At 42.7% G+C, this 20,044-nt stretch overlaps 1 protein-coding gene across 4 annotated transcripts in view; it reads left to right on the top strand.

Annotated features, from left to right (window-relative positions):
- The first annotated feature begins 3,204 nt into the window (after positions 1-3,204).
- Positions 3,205-20,044, top strand: part of LOC109890683 (glycogen synthase kinase-3 beta) — a 54,870-nt gene continuing 38,030 nt past the window's right edge. Inside the window, exon 1 of one of the 4 annotated variants that reach the window (XM_020482655.2) lies at positions 3,205-4,152. In XM_020482655.2, coding sequence (XP_020338244.1) covers positions 4,065-4,152 — 88 coding nt within the window. In that variant the 5' untranslated portion in view covers positions 3,205-4,064. The remainder of the gene's footprint in view (positions 4,153-20,044) is intronic. The other 3 variants (XM_031824520.1, XM_031824521.1, XM_020482656.2) reach the window with 3 other exon arrangements.

The raw sequence follows: 20,044 nt of genomic DNA, 5'->3' as shown, positions 1-20,044 counted from the left end.
TGAGCCAATCACGGCGCATCTAGAGAACATTATCAACCCCTACATTCTGTATTTTCCGCTGGCTGCCCCACTACCACAGAAAGCACTGAGCTAGGCTGAAACATATGTGATATGTGAAACATATTAATGACACGTTTTTTACTTTATTGTTTATATCTAAATAGATGGGGCTCTGCCCTGAATGACAGGTCCAATCAATTTAGCTAAATATCATGTGGCTGTCCATGGCACTGATTTCTTTCTGTGTGTGCGCGCAAGTAAAAACACCCTACTTATAGACTAGTTTAATGACAATTCAACCCTCCTTTTTCATGTTGGCAAAACGGTCTATGGCTCTGTCATACAGTAAGTACACTTTTTTTTTGTTTTTTGTCATAGGCTACCTAGCTAAAATGCTTGCTAGCCTAACTTTCTCGAATGGGCAACAATGAACCTGCTAAATTAGCTAACTAGTTAACTAGGCTACATGTAGGCTACATATTGTAAAGTAAAATCCAAACTGACCTCCCTTGTTGGGCGTTTTGCTGCACCAGGACAAACCACAGTTGAGCTCAGCTCAACGCTGATTGGCTAATTATTTTATCAAGGGAGGCCAAATGCTTGCTGGCATCAATCAATCAGATGCTATGGCGGCAACATACTCTTTTGGTCCAGACAGCATCAGATACAGTGCCTTCGGAAAGTATTCAGACCCCATGACTTTTTCCACATTTTGTTACGTTCCAGCCTTATTCTAAAAAATCCTCAGCAATCTACACACAATACCCCATAATGACAACATAAACATTTGTTTTTAGAAATGTTTGCAAATGTATTAATACAAAAAACTGAAATACCTTATTTACATAAGTATTCAGACCCTTTGCTTTGAGACTCGAAATTGAGCTCAGGTACATCCTGTTTCCATTGATCATCCTTGTGTCACATCCTGATCTGTTTCACCTGTTTTTGTGCTTGTCTCCACCCCACTCCACATGGTGTCTACCATCTCCCCTCATTATCACCTGTGTTCTCTGTTTGTTTGTTGGCAGTTTGTTTTCTTCGGCAAGCCTACCAGCGTTTTCCCCTTTGCCTCTATCGGTTTCTAGTTCTTGTTTTCTGCCTGCCCTGACCCTAAGCCTGCCTGTCGTCCTGTACCTTGTCCCACCACACTGGGTTATTGACATGTGCCTGCCCTGACGCTGAGACTGCCTGCCGTTCTGTACCTTTTGGACTCATCTGGATTACTGACCTCTTCCTACCCTTGACCTGTCGTTTTGCCTGCCCCCTGTTCTAGAAATAAACTGATGTTACTTCAACACTGTCTGCATCTGGGTCTTCCCTAAAACATGATACCGTGAGATGTTTCTACAACTTGATTGGAGTCTACCTGTGGTAAATTCAATTGATCGGACATGATTTTGAAAGGCACACACCTGTCTATATAAAGACCCAAAGTTGACAGTGCATGTCAGAGCAATAACCAAGCCATGAGGTTGAAGGAATTGTCCTTAGAGCTCAGAGCAAGGATTGTGACAGGGCACAGATCTGGCAAAGGGTACCAAAAGTATTCTGTAGCATTGAAGGTCCCCAAGAACACAGTGGACTCCATCATTCTTAAATGGAAGAAGTTCGGAACCATCAAGACTCTTCCTAGAGCTGGCCGCACGGCCAAACTGAGCAATCAGGGAGAAGGGCCTTGATCAGGGAGGTGACCAAGAACTCGATGGTCACTCTGACAGAGCTCTAGATTTCCTCTGTGGAGATGGGAGAACCTTCCAGAAGGACAACCATCTCTGCAGCACTCCACCAATTAGGCCTTTATGGTAGAGTGGCTAGATGTAAGCCACTCCTCAATAAAAGGCACATGACAGGCCTTTTGGAGTTAGCCAAAAAGCCCCTGAAGACTCTCAGACCATGAGAAACAAGATTCTTTGGTCTGATGAAACCAAGATTGAACTCTTTGGCCTGAATTCCAAGCGTCACGTCTGGAGGAAACCTGGCACCATCCCTACGGTGAAGCATGGTGGTGGCAGCATCATGCTGTGAGGATGTTTTTCAGCGGCAGGGAATGGGAGACTAGTCAGGATTGAGGCAGAGATGAACGGAGCAAAGTACAGCGAGATCCTTGATGAAAACCTGCTCCAGAGTGCTCAGGACCTCAAACTGGGGCGAAGGTTCACCTTCCAACAGGATAATGACCCTAAGCACACAGCCAAGATAATGCAGGAGTGGCTTCGGGACAAGTCTCTGAATGTCCTTGAGTGGCCCAGCCAGAGCCTGGACTTGAACCAGATCAAACATCTCTCCATCCAATCTGACAGAGCTTGAGAGGATCTGCTGAGAAGAATGTAGCGTCATACACAAGACTCAATGCTGTGATCGCTGCCAAAGGAGCTACCTCAAAGTACTGTGTAAAAGGTCTGAATACTTATGTAAATGTGATATTTCACTTTTTTATTTGTAACAAATTAGCAAAAATGTTCAAAAAAATACTTTTGCTTTGTCTTTATTGGTTATTGTGTGTAGATTGATGAGGGAAAAAACGATTTAATCAATTGTAGAACTGTAGAATATTTTCCGTAGGCTTCACATACTGAAACAGAGTGGCGCTGTTTCGCTCGCTTGGATGCTTTCTCCTGTGAGAATCAAGACACTTGCGAATTGATGGAAAATTATTGAAGAGAGAGAGAGAAGGACGAAAGAGAATGTTTCAGTTGTTTTATTTGTCAAATATTTTGCTACGCCTGGCTTTCCTTGGCATCCATGTTACTGCACGTTACTGCACCATTCTGTCGTTATGTCGAAGTACCTTTTATTTGATCTTGACAATAGCGGCAGTAGACTTAAGACATAAACGCGCTCATTGGGCTTGACGTCTCTACACACATTTCGTATGGATTCGCTTTGGATTGGTCGACGTAACCTCCTCGCGTCTGCCTGAGCGTGCACAATTCGATATTCCCGTAGTTTTAGATTTGCGTAGAGGCCGTAGCGGTTTGTCCCTAGTTACCACAGCCACAAAGTCATACACCACTCCCATTTCTAAAATGTATTTTCTTAAAATGTGTTTTTAATCCCAACCCCGTTGATAACCGTATGCCTAACCATGGCCTTAAATTAAGACAAAAAATACATGTTTTATTTTCATGAGCCTTTACAACATAGGCACTTGACTCTGTAGCTTGGCTATCTAGTGGAGATCGTGAAAGAGGTTCACCCACTCAATAGCTTAAGTAATTTGCGTTGTTTTGGTCGTAGTCTGACAAAGAGAACTAGCAGACAGAGAAAGAAGGAATCAAAAGAGAATTTCACATTTAGTGGAGCGGTAGCATGACTGTTTTCAACAAAAAAATACATTTGGAATAGTATTTCACGTCGTCGTCAGCCAGCAAGGACTATCGACAATTGCTTCTGTGTTTATGGGGGCGAAGTTCTCAAAGAAACGTCGGTGCGTTTCTTTCGGCCTGAAATCGGGAATTTTGTTCATTTGTGTCCGATTTGAATGTTGGTCGGTCTGACACTGGGAGCCGCCATGGCTGGTGCTGTCGGATCCTTTAGTGTCAATATAAGAATATGAAGATTAGCGATTGGACCTGATATTGTTTTATTTTGAGAATCATTCAACGTAAGCAGACTTGTCGTTCATGCCATTGTATGTAGCCTATTCCTCTTTACCGCGTTGTTTTTTTAATGGACTGGCAACTTTGAGAGGCCCAATTTTATGAGACACCTGGCTCAGGCCGTTATTTTCTAGAATGCCTTTATAACGTTAGCCTAGGTAAGTGAAAGGAACATACAAAATAAAAGGGATGACAGATTATTGCTGAATGTGGCTGGACGACAGCTCGAGAACAGACACAGCTGACCGGTTCGAAATTAGTTCGCTAGCTAGCTGGCTGGCTAGCTCGTGTTAGAACGATATAAGAAGAAGCAGACCTCTATCGTGGAATTGGCTACCAATTTTCACTTACATTTTTTTAAATAAAAAAACAACGCATTCTACAGAGGACAGTCGAAGACTAATAGAACTGGAAAAAGTACGATTCGACTGAAGACGAAGCAGGGATAACTTGGATTGGAATATGTCGGGTCGGCCCAGAACCACCTCCTTCGCAGAGAGCTGCAAAGCGGTGCCGCAGCCTTCAGCATTTGGCAGTATGAAAGTCAGCAGTAAGTATGACCATAGAGCTAACGTTTTCTCTGTGCTTTTTTTTTGTCATAATACTCTGCTACTGCTGTTATGATACAAGGGCAAATATTTTTCTCTTGGAGTGGACTAGGCCTAGCCTAATTCACAGTCAATACTGAAATGCCATATGGGTCCATACATAGAATAACCCCATATTTCCAGACAGTAACGTTACTCTCCCATTCACTGTCCAATGCGTTTGCTTAGTTAACCGTTGTTACCTAGACCCAACTAGTGCGCTTCGAGCCACCGTCTGGTATTTTACATGATGTTATTAGCATATGTCTGGGATTATTGAGAAACGTGATCATACAAAATGTAAATGGGTGGTAAGATACCATTGGAGCTTTCCAAATTATCACTGATGATTTTATTATCGACCATAAAATAGCCTAAATGCAAAAGTATCTTTGCTTGTAGTGCTCCATGTATAAGCTAGTCAAAATGTCTCTGGCAGGAGTGATCACTGCATTTGAGCCATCCCTCTAGTCTAGACTCTAGAGATTGACCCCTTGATTTTTGGGAGTACTGAAACAATGGATTGGTGAAAGAGCTGATAGGGCATGCCTAGAGGTACACTGTCATGTCCGCTCCTCTCATTCCCCACCCTGCAGCTCTGAGGCAGGCAGTCAGACAGACCAGGGGTAGTGTTGATGGAGCACTCTCGGGTACCGAGCAGGAATATGTTAAACATGGCTGGTCAGATGAAGCCTCGGGGCTTCAGAATTAATCCAGACCAGTGGATTTAGAGGTGACTGTCCACTGGATTGGAGAGCCTACAGTATGTACTGCAGGTCGGTTTTGCTATTCTGTTGTGTCAGGTGGGACCCACAGTATCTGACCATTGGTCTTTGACAAAGAGGGTCATGTGGGACCCACAGTATCTGACTATTGGTCTTTGACGAAGAGTTTGTGAAAGTGGAATAAAAACCTAAAACGTTGCTTAACTTTTCCATAGGATTCCATTGTAGCTCCATGTCATTATACTCAAATCTAATGCCAACATACGATTGCTTGGTTCATCAAAAGAATAACTGTCACATAGGAGCATCAGCCTTTCACTAAATTCATTCATATTCATCTAAATTCTCTCTGTACTGGATGCTTTGGCTTCATGGGTCTAATTCTAGTAAAGCTTCAACATCTGGCAAATGAGGCTAGTTCTGACTACTACTACTATCAGAGCTTCTCACACAGCCAGCCAGGTCACACAGCTCATTAGCACTTTGTTCAGCTCAATAATTGGCAAGTTGCTCAGTGGATGGATTGCTGCTGGCCTCTGCTCTGCCGTGCATCATCAGCAAACCCCAGGCAATGGGGGTAGCACCGGGACTTTCTGATTGGTTCGCAGCATCTTGTGTCTGCCTATGTCTCTGAAGGTATCTATGGTTGGTCATATGACTCCACACAGTCAGTCCTCCTGACCTACTAGTGCTTTTTAAAATGTCTGTCTACTGAGAAGCCTGGTCAACCCTTGGAGAGCAAATAACATTATAAATAGACCAAAACCAAGTTCCCATCATTGGAGAGTCATCCTGTTTATGTACATAAGATGACAGTGGGCTATGCTCTTTTCTCACACATCAGTGTAGACTTACATGTAGGGTTGCACATTTTGGGGCATATTCAGAAGTGGAAACTTTCCATGGGAATTAACGAAAATATATGGGAATTAATGGAATATATATATAATATGAATACCATTTAAATGGTACTTTTTGCATTGGCTATAGAAACATAAACCTTTTACCTTATCATAAGTAGACATAATTGCAAATTATGAAATCCTTCCAATTTAAATAAAAAAGCAATTTAGTTATGAATTGAACTGTAATTAAATGAGTTGACTCGTCACATGGGATGATTTCACTGAACAACAAAATAAAGGGAATATTGAATGATCCCCAAATCAAATTTATTTATATAGCCCTTCGTACATCAGCTGATATCTCAAAGTGCTATACAGAAACCCAGCCTAAAACCCCAAACAGCAAGCAATGCAGGTGTAGAAGCACGGTGGCTAGGAAAAACTCCCTAGAAAGGCCAAAACCTAGGAAGAAACCTAGAGAGGAACCAGGCTATGAGGGGTGGCCAGTCCTCTTCTTGCTGTGCCGGGTGGAGATTATAACAGAACATGGCCAAGATGTTCAAATGTTCATAAATGACCAGCATGGTCAAATAATAATAATCACAGGCAGAACAGTTGAAACTGGAGCTGCAGCACGGTCAGGTGGACTTGGGACAGCAAGGAGTCATCATGCCAGGTAGTCCTGAGGCATGGTCCTGGCTCAGGACCTGAGCCAGGTCCTCCGAGAGAGAGAAAGAAAGAGAGAATTAGAGAGAGCATACTTAAATTCACACAGGACACCGGATAAGACAGGAGAAGTACTCCAGATATGACAAACTCACCCTAGCCCCCCGACACATGAACTACTGCAGCATAAATACTGGAGGATGAGACAGGAGGGGTCAGGAGACACTGTGGCCCCATCTGATGATACCCCGGACCGTGCCAAACAGGAAGGATATAACCCCACCCACTTTGCCAAAGCACAGCCCCCACACCACTAGAGGGATATCTTCAACCACCAACCTACCATCCTGGTTCAAGTCCGAGTATAGCCCACAAAGATCTCCGCCACGGCACAACCCAAGGGGGGGCGCCAATCCAGACAGGAAGATCACATCAGTGACTCAACTCACTCAAATGACGCACCCCTCCTAGTGACGGCAAGAAAGAGCACCAGTAAGCCAGTGACTCAGCCCCTGTAATAGGGTTAGAGTTAGAGAATCCCAGTAGAAAGAGGGGAACCGGCCAGGCAGAGACAGCAAGGGCGGTTCGTTGCTCCAGAGCCTTTCAGTTCACCTTCACACTCCTGGGCCAGACTACACTCAATCATATGACCCACTGAAGAGATGGGTCTTCAGTAAAGACTTAAAGGTTGAGAACGAGTTTGTGTCTCTCACATGGGTAGGCAGACCATTCCATAAAAATGGAGCTCTATAGGAGAAAGCCCTGCCTCCAGCTGTTTGCTTAGAAATTCTAGGGACAATTAGGCCTGCGTCTTGTGGCCGTAGCGTACGTGTAGGTATGTACGGCAGGACCAACTCAGAGAGATAGGTAGGAGCAAGCCCATGTAATGCTTTGTAGGTTAGCAGTAAAACCTTGAAATCAGCCCTTGCTTTGACAGGAAGCCAGTGTAGGGAGGCTAGCACTGGAGTAATATGATACAATTTTTGGGTTCTAGTCAGGATTCTAGCTGCTGTATTTAGCACTAACTGAAGAATATTTAGTGCTTTATCCGGGTAGCTGGAAAGTAGAGCATTGCAGTAGTCTAACTTAGAAGTAACAAAAGCATGGATACATTTTTCTGCATTTTTGGACAGAAAGTTTCAGATTTTTGCAATGTTACGTAGATGGAAAAAAGCTGTCCTTGAAATGGTCTTGATATGTTCTTCAAAATAGAGATCAGGGTCCAGAGTAACGGCGAGGTCCTTCACAGTTTTATTTGAGATGACTGTACAACCATTAAGAGTAATTGTCAGATTCAACAGAAGATCTCTTTGTTTCTTGGGACCTACAACAAGCATCTCTGTTTTGTCCGAGTTTAAAAGTAAAACGTTTGCAGCCATCCACTTCCTTATGTCTGAAACACATGCTTCTAGCGAGGGCAATTTTGGGGCTTCACCATGTTTCATTGAAATGTACAGCTGTGTGTCATCTGCATAGCAGTGAAAGTTAACATTATGTTTTCGAATGACATCCCCAAGAGGTAAAATATATAGTGAAAACAATAGTGGTCCTAAAACGGAACCTTGAGGAACACCGAAATTTACAGTTGATTTGTCAGAGGACAAACTATTCACAGAGACAAACTGATACCTTTCCGACAGATAAGATCTAAACCAGGCCAGAACTTGTCCGTGTAGACCAATTTGGGTTTCCAATCTCTCCAAAAGAATGTGGTGATCGATGGTATCAAAAGCAGCACTATGGCCTAGGAGCACGAGGACAGATCCAAAGCCTCGGTCTGATGCCAATAAAAGGTCATTTACCACCTTCACAAGTGCAGTCTCAGTGCTATGATGGGGTCTAAAACCAGACTGAAGCATTTCGTATACATTGTTTGTCTTCAGGAAGGCAACAGCCTTTTCTAAAATGTTTGAGATGAGTGGAAGAATCGATATAGACTGATAGTTTTTAAAATATTTTCTCGGTCAAGGTTTGGCTTTTTCAAGAGAGGCTTTATTACTGCCACTTTTAGTGAGTTTGGTACACATCCGGTGGATAGAGAGCCGTTTATTATGTTCAACATAGTAGGGCCAAGCACAGGAAGCAGCTCTTTCAGTAGTTTAGTTGGAATAGGGTCCAGTATGCAGCTTGAAGGTTTACAGGCCATGATTATTTTCATCATTGTATCAAGAGATATAGTACTAAAACACTTGAGTGTCTCTCTTGATCCTATGTCCTGGCAGAGTTGTGCGGACTCAGGACAACTGAGTTTTGAAGGAATACGCAGATTTAAGGAGGAGTCCGTATTTTGCTTTCTAATAATCACGATCTTTTCCTCAAAGAAGTTCATGAATTTATTACTACTGAAGTGAAAGCCATCATCTCTTGGGGAATGCTGCTGAAGTGAAAATCCATCATCTCTTGGGGAATGCTGCTTTTTAGTTAGCTTTGCGACAGTATCAAAAATAAATTTTGGATTGTTCTTATTTTCCTCAATTAAGTTGGAAAAATAGGATGATCGAGCAGCAGTAAGGGCTCTTCGATACTGCATGGTACTGTCTTTCCAAGCTAGTCAGAAGACTTCCAGTTTGGTGTGGTGCCATTTCCGTTCCAATTTTCTGGAAGCTTGCTTCAGAGCTCGGCTATTTTCTGTATAACAGGGAGCTAGTTTCTTATGATAAATGTTTTTAGTTTTTAGGGGTGAAACTGCATCTAGGGTATTGCGCAATGTTAAATTGAGTTCCTCAGTTAGGTGGTTAATGGATTTTTGCCCTCTGACGTCCTTGGGTAGACAGAGGGAGTCTGGAAGGGCATCAATGAATCTTTGTGTTGTCTGTGAATTTATAGCACGACTTTTGATGTTCCTTGGTTGGGGTCTGAGCAGATTGTTTGTTGCAATTGCAAACGTAATAAAATGGTCGTCCGATAGTCCAGGATTATGAGGAAAAACATTAAGATCCACAACATTATTTCCATGGGACAAAACTAGGTTCAGAGTATGACTGTGACAGTGAGTAGGTCCAGAGACATGTTGGACAAAACCCACTGAGTCGATGATGGCTCCGAAAGCCTTTTGGAGTGGGTCTGTGGACTTTTCCATGTGAATATTAAAGTCACCAAAAATTGGGATATTATCTGCTATGACTACAACGTCCGATAGGAATTCAGGGAACTCAATGAGGAATGTTGTATATGGCCCAGGAGGCCTGTAAACTGTAGCTATAAAAAGTGATTGAGTAGGCTGCATAGATTTCATGACTACAAGCTCAAAAGACGAAAACGTATTATAATTTTTTTGTTTGTTGTAAATTTACAGTTGTTTTGGTAAATGTTAGCAACAACTCCGCCTTTGATCCATCGTATCCCCAATGATCGATCGCATCTCCCAAAAATGTTTTCAACATACATCTGTAAAATTATTGTCGAGAAACTAAAGCTTTGGTTGTCTTCCATTCAGGCTTCCATGTCTTCTCCCTGGACCTCAATGTCCAACTCATCTTCACTGTCACTTTCCAACCTTGTTGAGGATGGCTCGTTGTCAGGCTCAAAAAGCCTCAAATTTGCCCGGGTGGCCACCAATTTTTCGACCCCTGTATTGTTCAGCCTATTGCGTGCTTTGGTGTGTGTGTGTGTGTGTGTGTGTTCCGGAAGTGATGACACCATAGGTCTTGTTGATTTCTGCATCAGACAGGATGCTCTTGCCAGCATACTTGGGCAGTATGGATTTCTTCTCTTCCATCTGTCAGCAGAGTCTGAACATCAGACAGGGTGGCACTGTCTCCCTCAGTCCGTGCAATGGCTACTGCTATAGGTTTCAGGCTGCTTACCACTCTCCCAAAATACATCATCCTGGAGGATCCTCTTGATGGGGTTGTCCATATCGGCAGACTGTGATATGGCCATTTCTTGGAGAGACTCCTTCCCCTCCAGGAACGGGTATTGCTGGGCAGCTTCAATGTGGTGCTCTTATTCTTCTCACTTTGCTTGGTGAGGTAGATTGCTGCTATAACTTGATTACCCTTCACATACCTAACAATTTCCTTGTCTCTCTTGTAGAGTGTATCCATTGTTTTCAGTGCCATGATGTCCTTGAGGAGCAGGTTCAATGCATGAGCAGCACAGCTAATGGTGGTGATGTGGGTGAACCAGTTGCATACACAGCTCGAGCAAGACATTCATCAGCATTTCTCTGACTACGTTCCACCTATTGAATCAAAAAAGCTTCTGATTCCAGGAGGACCATGAGCTGTTGCTATCGATAAGGTGTCTGATTCATAATTTTCACTTCGAATATAAGTTGAGGGACTATTGTCAAAGGTTGCTTGTTGTGAGCGCTGAGGGAACTTTATGCACTTGGCCAGATTCTGCATCTTTGTTGCATTCTTTGCATATGATTTGGCACAGTATTTGCAAATGTACACAGCTTTTCCTTATACATTAGCAGCAGTGAAATGTCTCCACACATCAGATAGTGCCTGTGGCATTTTCCTGTAAAGATGAGAAAAAATGAGTAATAATGAATAAATACAATTCCATGTACAGAAATAGTTAAGCAGTTAGATTAAACAAGTCCTTTGTAAGATACATGTTTTAAAATGAAACATGTATGGAAACAGGTGAATTAACACTCTACAGTTAGCAGGTTTAAGCACGCTAAAACCCACATGGTAGCAAAAACTAACTAGCAGAAATTGTTTAGTTAGAAATAATTTCAACACATTTTGCTGTAGGCTAGTATTTACTAGTTAACAAAAAATAATGTATGTCATATAAAATACACTGCTCAAAAAAATAAAGGGAACACTAAAATAACACATCCTAGATCTGAATGAATGAAATATTCTTATTAAATACTTTTCTTTACATAGTTGAATGTGCTGACAACAAAATCACACAAATTATCAATGGAAATCAAATGTATCAACCCATGGAGGTCTGGATTTGGAGTCACACTAAAAATTAAAGTGGAAAACCACACTACAGACTGATTCAACTTTGATGTAATGTCCTTAAAACAAGTCAAAATGAGGCTCAGTAGTGTGTGTGGTCTCCACGTGCCTGTATGACCTCCCTACAACGCCTGGGCATGCTCCTGTTGAGGTAGCGGATGGTCTCCTTAGGGATTTCCTCCCAGACCTGGACTAAAGTATCCGCCAACTCCTGGACAGTCTGTGGTGCAACGTGGCGTTGGTGGATAGAGTGAGACATGATGTCCCAGATGTGCTCAATTGGATTCAGGTCTGGGGAACGGGCGGGCCAGTCCATAGCATCAATGCAATGCCTTCCTCTTGCATGAACTGCTGACACACTCCAGCCACATGAGGTCTAGCATTAGGAGGAACCCAGGGCCAACCGCACCAGCATATGGTCTAACAAGGGGTCTGAGGACCTCCTCTCGGTACCTAATGGCAGTCATGCTACCTCTGGCGAGCACATGGAGGGCTGTGCGGCCCCCCAAATAAATGCCACCCCACACCATGACTGACCCACCGCCAAACCGGTCATGCTGGAGGATGTTGCAGGCAGCAGAACGTTCTCCACGGCGTCTCCAGACTGTCACGTGCTCAGTGTGAACCTGCTTTCATATGTGAAGAGTACAGGGCGCCAGTGGCGAATTTGCCAATCTTGGTGTTCTCTGGCAAATGCCAAACGCCCTGTACGGGGTTGGGCTGTAAGCACAACCCCCACCTGTGGACATCGGGTCCTCATACCACCCTCATGGGATCTGTTTCTGACCGTTTGAGCAGACACATGCACATTTGTGGCCTGCTGGAGGTCATTTTTCAGGGCTCTTGCAGTGCTCCTCCTGCTCCTCCTTGCACAAAGGCGGAGGTAGCGGTCCTGCTGCTGGGTTGCTGCCCTCCTACGGCCTCCTCCACATCTCCTGATGTACTGGCCTGTCTCCTGGTAGCGCCTCCATGCTCTGGACACTACGCTGACAGACACAGCAAACCTTCTTGCCACAGCTCGCATTGATGTGCCATCCTGGATGAGCTGCACTACCTGAGCCACTTGTGTGGGTTGTAGACTCCGTCTCATGCTACCACTAGAGTGAAAGCACCGCCAGCATTCAAAATTGACCAAAACATCAGCCAGGAAGCATAGGAACTGAGAAGTGGTCTGTGGTTATCACCTGCAGAACCACTCCTTTATTGGGGGTGTCTTGCTAATTGCCTATAATTTCCACCTGTTGTCTATTCCATTTGCACAACAGCATGTGAAATTTATTGTCAATCAGTGTTGCTTCCTAAGTGGACAGTTTGATTTCACAGAAGTGCGATTGACTTGGAGTTACATTGTGTTGTTTAAGTGTTCCCTTTATTTTTTTGAGCAGTGTATATTCACCCCACCCAGTATTGTAATCAAACTTACCAGAAAGCATGTAGTCCTTGGCTTAGACAGTGCAGTAGTGTGGGCTCAATAGCATCTCATTAGTGTGCAAGATCTTGAGAAACAGCTTTACATGTGATGGAAGAATTCTATTGAATTGTGGATAGTTTAACCAAAATATGCCACAAGACCTTGTGTATCCCACAAAAAAAGGTTCACTGTTATAAGCTAACTTTTTTGATGAATTTTAAGCAAAATTTCCCAAATTCCCGGGCTTAACTTCCAATGGAAAATTTTCGTAAAAGGTCCGACCTTTTGCATCCCCCTACTTACACGGCGTGACAAACTTTTTAGCTACTTGTCTGAGGACATTTTTTTTTTTTACTTGTCCAAAATCTCATGTCGCTTGTCCACTTTACAAAATAAAATACATTAGATTTTTTTACCATAGAGAATCAGACAAAAATGTAGGCAACACTCTGCCTATTGGCTTTTTGTCTTTCTTTTTAAGGTTCTCCTGGAGGAAGGTTGGCCATCCTTGGTAGCCTATAAAATATTGCAACATTGCAATTACAACCAAATACTTATGTCTTTTTAAAAGAATTGCCTACAGGGCTCGAAATTAAGGGCGTCCAATGAGGCTGATGCAGCAGGTCAGACCGTTTAGCTTAAAATGTTGATACATATTTATTACTTCATATTATAAGTTCAACAATGCGCACATGGCTGTAGGCTATGCGTGAATGCTCCAAAATGCAATAAGGGGGAAAAACACTGTCTCAAAAGCGCACTGCACGCACAATCTGTTTAATGTGACAGAGATGAAAATATCCTTTAGAAATTAAGAAAGAGGGGAGTTTTAAAGATGCATCAACTAGTATGGGTTACAAATATGACTAGAATTCTGCTATTGGCTGCTGGACAATAAAATAAAGTTGATTTTGAAAACCAATGGAACATGAGAAAAATGCTGGTTTCAATGGCATATTAATCAAGTATTTAGACGATGTTAATTATCCTTCATTATGTGTCAAATATGACTGGCTTTTAACCTATATTTATGTAATTAAAAGGCTCATCAGCATCGCTTTGGACATGAGACTGTAGCCTACACTTTGAAATGTAGGCATTTTTAATATGAAAAAGGATTTGAATATTATTCTGATCGGAGTAATTGTTTGATATTGTGATTTTTGTGTGATTTCTTTTTTTAATGGTTATTAAAAAATATATATATGTTTTACTTATCCGTTCATAGAACTTAAATCTACATTTTTCTTGTCCCGGACAAGAGGACAATGTTAATGTCGAGCTAGGCCTTGGTGTTTGCTTGCTTGCTGATGTACAAATTAAAGAACCTGGACAAAGATGTTGGGAAATAGCTCACCATATAATGACCTTTTTAGCCCCCATTTGTATTCGGAGAAGGCTTTGCCCCATAGTGTTATTACATAGTCTATTGTGTACTAGCCACCGCCGAAATGGAAACATGGACCAAGGAGGAAATGGCAATAGGGATCTGGAGAAGAAAGCGTCAGATGTAATGTCCAGCTCGGGAGAGGATGTGAAGGCTGAGTATGTGAGACTGGACGAATGACTGAGTGGTATGCGGGTGGGTGAGGTGGCGGCATTGATCAAAAGACTGTTAATTAGACGTGTTCTCCATCAATTACAAGGGACACGTTCAGTAGGCACCAAACGGTTGAAAACGGAGTAAACCTTAATTTTGGCAGCAGGTAGCCTAGCGCTTAAGAGTGTTGGGCCAGTATCCGAAAGGTCGCTGGTTGTAATCAGCCCTTGAGCAAGGCAGTTAACCCCCCAACAACAACTGCTCCCCAGGCTCCAATGATGAGGATGTCGATTTAAAGAAGCCCCCCTCACCTCTTTGATTCAGAGGGGTTGGATTAAATGCAGAAGACACATTTTTCTTGAATGCTTTCAGTTGTTCAACTGACTAGGTATCCCCTTTCCCTGAAGCGGGAGGAACTTCCTGGATCTGTCCAATTAGAAATGCAAATGTTAATTTGTTTGCTATGGTGTGTCCTACTGAACAATTAACATGGTAATGAAGGTCCGATGACATGCCTTGGGCTGCGTTTACTCAGGCAGAACATTTCTGATATTTTTTTTCTCTAATTAGTCAACTCTGATAAATATCTAATTTGAAAAGACCTGATGTGATTGGTCAAAGGACCAATTTAGTGTGAAAAAATGAAGATCAGAATTGAACTGCCTGTGTAAACGCAGCCTTGGTGATGCAGTTAAAGCAGATGATAAGGATCCCTAATTGACATAGGAGTCTACTAAACGTTAGTTTAAAGTCCTCATCTTCTTGGATCATATGAGAAGACCAAAGTCCACCACATTTTCAAAAATAGCCTTTTTATGGTTTGTTCATGTCATCGTATATTATTTACACCCGTAGCTCCGACTCACTCCCCTCTGAATGGATTACATTCGCTGTTTGTTCTCAGCAGGCTTACTACGGCCCGACTGTCACGAACATGCCAAGGGCCTTGTGACCAGTTCAGTGGGTTTGTGCGTCTCCTCTGGTGTCCTGTTTCCTTCCTGTTGCTGAGCTACTGCTGCTCCGGCGTCAGAGCTTCTCCCCGTGGCCTTTGGAATTAACCCAGCTGTGAAGGAACTGCAAAAGAATCAGGGTCCTTATTGGCGGTTGTGCACCGGCATACATATATTTGACTCGTGCACATGATAGTCTTGACATCGGCTAATGTAGCCATAAGCAAAGTATATCTGAGTATACACATTACACAATGTCAAAGAAAGGGTTTTGGGAATTTTGGGGGGAGCAGTTACTGCATTACATTCTACAGGTGTTAAGCTCTTGGTCTCAGAGTGTGGGATATGTCTGTGTTTATTTCAAGGGATTGGCCTCACCGACAGGGCAGTATTTTGGGCTGAGTGTGTATGTAGCAACAGTGAAGCATCCTCCGCTTATAACACTAGACTTAGTGGCACGGGTGCTCTTTCCCTCCCCGTTGTGTTAAACCGCACCTTATCAGAGGGAATCATATGCTGACTCACCATGGCAGTGACACTATGGCAACCTACAAACCAAGCACTGTTGGGATACATACTCACCTTGGTGTGGTTTGTGTTGGAGAAGGAATGCCAATGTGCCAACACATTCTCATAAAAAAATAAGATGTAATTCATAATCTCTATGAATTTCTGTCAGTTGATAGTTTAAGTATTGCTCATCAACATTCTGAATGAGGGCAAGAAAAAAGGCTGGTTCCACCCATCTCACAGCTAAATTGATAAAAGTTTAGGGAATTGAATGCAAATAGCAATACTCTTTAAAACATTTTTTTTTTAAAGTGGCTCTGTATAAAGGTTGTTCACAGCCTAGCTCCGTGTGTGTGTCACGGTGGGTGGAAATGTACCTGTGCTGTCACAGGCTCTGCTCTGACTCATCACATAGCAAAGTGCTGAGCAGGTATCAGCCTCCTTGTCACTCTGCTCACCTGGCTCTCCAAGGAACAGCCCTTGATCCAGAGGCCCTAATCAAACATGCTGGAGGGCAGCGTTGAATACTCACACGCCTACGGTAGTGTCACTAACTTGTTTCAGTTCTTTTCACACACACACACACCAGCTTTTGGCAGTATTGGGCTAAGACACAAAACCACAAGCCTTTCCTTTACAGGATTGCTCAAGCAAATCAAACACTCATTGCATTCATCCCCTCGCTACATTGAAGTGAAACATCATTCCCTGTGGATAAGCTGTCGTGTGCGATGGCCTTCACCTTCTCCCCAGTGCACTGTCATGCTGCAGTGTGTGCAGAACGTAGCCCCTTGTAATATAACGGCTAACCCTATAGTGCTCAGGCCCTGCAGGCCTGTGCTCCAATCATAATCGCATTCCTCTGTCTGTGTGAACGCATCGTCTGTCTGTCTGCTGAACGTGGCTGCTGGGAACGTGGCCCCAGTTCTGAAGAACTGGAATTAGCAGCAACATGACGCAGCTGCAAACCTAAAACAGCTTGTGGCTCGCTTGCTTAGCTACTCTGAGGAGTTTCCAAAGCAGCTGGCCAAGAACAAAAAAACGTATTTAGCTTTTATCCCCTGCCATTATAAAGATTCTTAAAATGCAATCTATACTGCAGTCAATGACAGTACTCTGTGTATGCAGGGTTGGGTATGTTACTTTCTTAATGTAATCTGTTAGTTGCCAGTTGTCCAAAATTGTCAAACGTAATCTGATCACTGTTACTTTTAGATTACTTTCCTTTAGGCATTTGAAGAAAACAAAAATGATCAAACACATTTGGTGTGTCATCATAGTGGTCTCTGACTTGGGCCTTGTTTCAACGCTGGATTTGATGTCATTGAGAAAACATAGATGCCATAATGCATCCTTTCTGAATTTAATCCAAGAAGTAATTATCTAGTTTTTCAAAAGTGTCTGTAATCTGATTACAATATTTTAGCTGGTAACGAACTGGTTAGTTGTTTCATAGTCAGATTACATGTAATCATTTACTCCGCCACCCTGTGTTTGTGTTAGGCGGAAGACCGTTTTGATTGCGACGCTTGTTTTCGAGAACTGAGTGACAACATGGCAGCTGTGTCTTTGAAACCAGATCTCTATCATTTCCAATTTAAGAGCATCATGTGTCCGCTTGTTTGCGCCGCCTGCAAGTCTGTGTGAATGGTTCTCTACTTGCATCCCTCCCTGCGTACATTTGATAATGTGCATCTGGGAAGTGTATTGACTGTGTTGATAATGGTATCCAGTGTGATGGTATGATAGTGTGAGTCAGCGTATAGAAGGAAATGAAAGGCTTTGATGTAGCTGTTGATGTGGGCTGATCCTCTGGCCCCTGTGGGGAAGGGAAATGGCTCATCACCAGCCAGGCTCTGGAATGTGCGAGGAAAATGTAGGCATCTGTGCTCAGGACTCGGTACTACCAGGAACACATTACATGAGAACTGCAATCCAAGAGGTTTCGCATTACCTTTCCATTCCACTCTGGAAAAATGTCAAATTCATGTTGAGCATTCCATGGAAAGTGTATCAGTGACATAACAATATCAAAATTATTATTTTCGTAGTATTAAACCCAGTGATAACATTCATCTGAAGTTAACAAAGTATGTCAAGAAAATCCTGTGACACTGAGACAGTCCTGTAACTGCCTGACTGTCAATCAGGCAGTATCTTTGTCTGTTCAGCAAGAGGTACTTTTTCTCTCTGGACTTGAGACAGTCTAAACTAAGCCTTTCCAATCTAAGCCTTAAGGGTGTCCCACAACAAGGGGTGTAAACCTGTTGACAGAGCAATAATACTAAACCCTTGGATCAGAAATGGTACCGAGCTCTGTCATGAAGTTGGCCTGGGGGTAGGTTTATGACAGTCATAAATACCTCTTTCCCCCCCCCCCCTTTTTCCTCTCTCTACCCTACTGATGTTACATTTGCAAAACCCTTGGTTAACAGAGATTCTGGGAACATCAGAAGGTGGGGGGAAATGAACTATATTCTGGTAATCCGACCAATTGAACATATGCGGTGGTACTTAAAACTTCTTGCAACTCTTAAACCCTGATCCGGGAGCGTAATCATCACCTCAAACTAATTAGCATAACGCAGCGGACATAAATATCCCTAGAAAATCTTCCTATTCATGAAAATCACAGATGAAATATATTGAGACACATCTTAGCCTTTTGTTAATCACACTGTCATCTCAGATTTTCAAAATATGCTTTACAGCCAACGCTAGACAAGCATTTGTGTAAGTTTATCATAGCCTAGCATAGCATTATGCGCTGCTAGCAGCGGGCAACATTTTCACAAAAATAAGAAAAGCAATCAAATTGAATAATTTACCATTGAAGAACTTTGGGTGTTTTCACTCAGGAGACTCTCAGTTAGATAGCAAATGTTCCTTTTTTCCAAAAATGCCGGAAAATGAGGTCACTACGACACCAAACTTTTTTTCCAAATGAGCTCCATAATATCGACAGAAACATGGCAAACATTGTTTAGAATCAATCCTCAAGGTGTTTTTCACATATCTATTCGATAATATATCCACCGGGACAATTGGTTTCTCATAAGAAGCGATTGGAAAAATGGCTACTTCTGTACTTTACGCAAGATTTTCTGCGGGAGCCATCATGTGACCACTTGCTCAATGTGGTCCCTTACGGCTATTCTTCAACATAAATGCGTAAAAAGACGTCACAATGCTGTAGACACCTTGGGGAATACGTAGAAAGCGTAAGCTCATTCGTAGCCCATTCACAGCCATATAAGGAGTCATTGGCATGCAGCGCTTTCAAAAAATGGGGCACTTCCTGATTGGATTTTTATCTGGGTTTCGTCTGCAACATCAGTTCTGTTGCACTCACAGACAATATCTTTGCAGTTTTGGAAACGTCAGTGTTTTCAATCCAAAGCTGTCAATTATATGCATAGTTGAGCATCTTGTCGTGATAAAATTTCCTGTTTAAAACGGGAATGTTTTTCATCCGAAAATGAAATACTGCCCCCAGAGTTTCAAGAGGTTAATGAATATTATGTCAGTTTGGTTGTCATCTGAGACATTCTCATCAATGATAAGATGACAAACTCTACAGTGGAAAGTCTACACAGAGTTATTGGATTCACATGGAATTGTTGTTCAATTTAAATGTTTGAATATTAAATTATTCGTGATGGGATGAAATGTGATTTTAGCTTCTAAAATGTGAGATTTGGGTTTTCATAAGGTAGGGCTCTGCTCAATCAGTGGCCCCTGTGAAGGGACATGGGCTATAAAACTTTTCAAACACGCCCTCCTCTCCCTTCCTATATAAAGCCTTGACGACAATATAACCTCCTGTTCCGAGGATGTGAGGACGACGGTCCGAATGGTTCAGATAATAACTACAGAACGAAGCCAACATCAGCGTGAGCTTTGGTTGCGAATGGTATGAACTTTGAACCCTTATTCACTACAGAAGTGATACCTCCTAGCCGTTGAGTTAGCAACAGCAGCTGCAAACGCAGGTTAGGAAGGAACAGACAGAGTTTCCCGTCTACCACATAATGACGTTACAACAATGTATCCAATTTACCAGCAGAGACATTCTACAAAGGACTCGGTTGGGCAACACGGCCTTCCATCTACCACCAACCTACTGAAGCGCAGCTCAGAGTAAATATTTATTGCATTTTCCTTTTCCAAATGGGCAGTAATTTAGAATGCACAAGATTCTGTATTTACTATAGCACAGCTTCGCCCTTTGTTCCTCGGTCTTCCCGCTCTTTCACTCCAACCCAGCCCCTTTTCTTTTG

This window comes from Oncorhynchus kisutch, linkage group LG5 (genome assembly GCF_002021735.2).
Source record: "Oncorhynchus kisutch isolate 150728-3 linkage group LG5, Okis_V2, whole genome shotgun sequence".
Lineage (NCBI taxonomy): Eukaryota > Metazoa > Chordata > Actinopteri > Salmoniformes > Salmonidae > Oncorhynchus > Oncorhynchus kisutch.
Note: the sequence above shows the minus strand (reverse complement) of the source record. Positions and strands in the feature narration are given on the sequence as shown.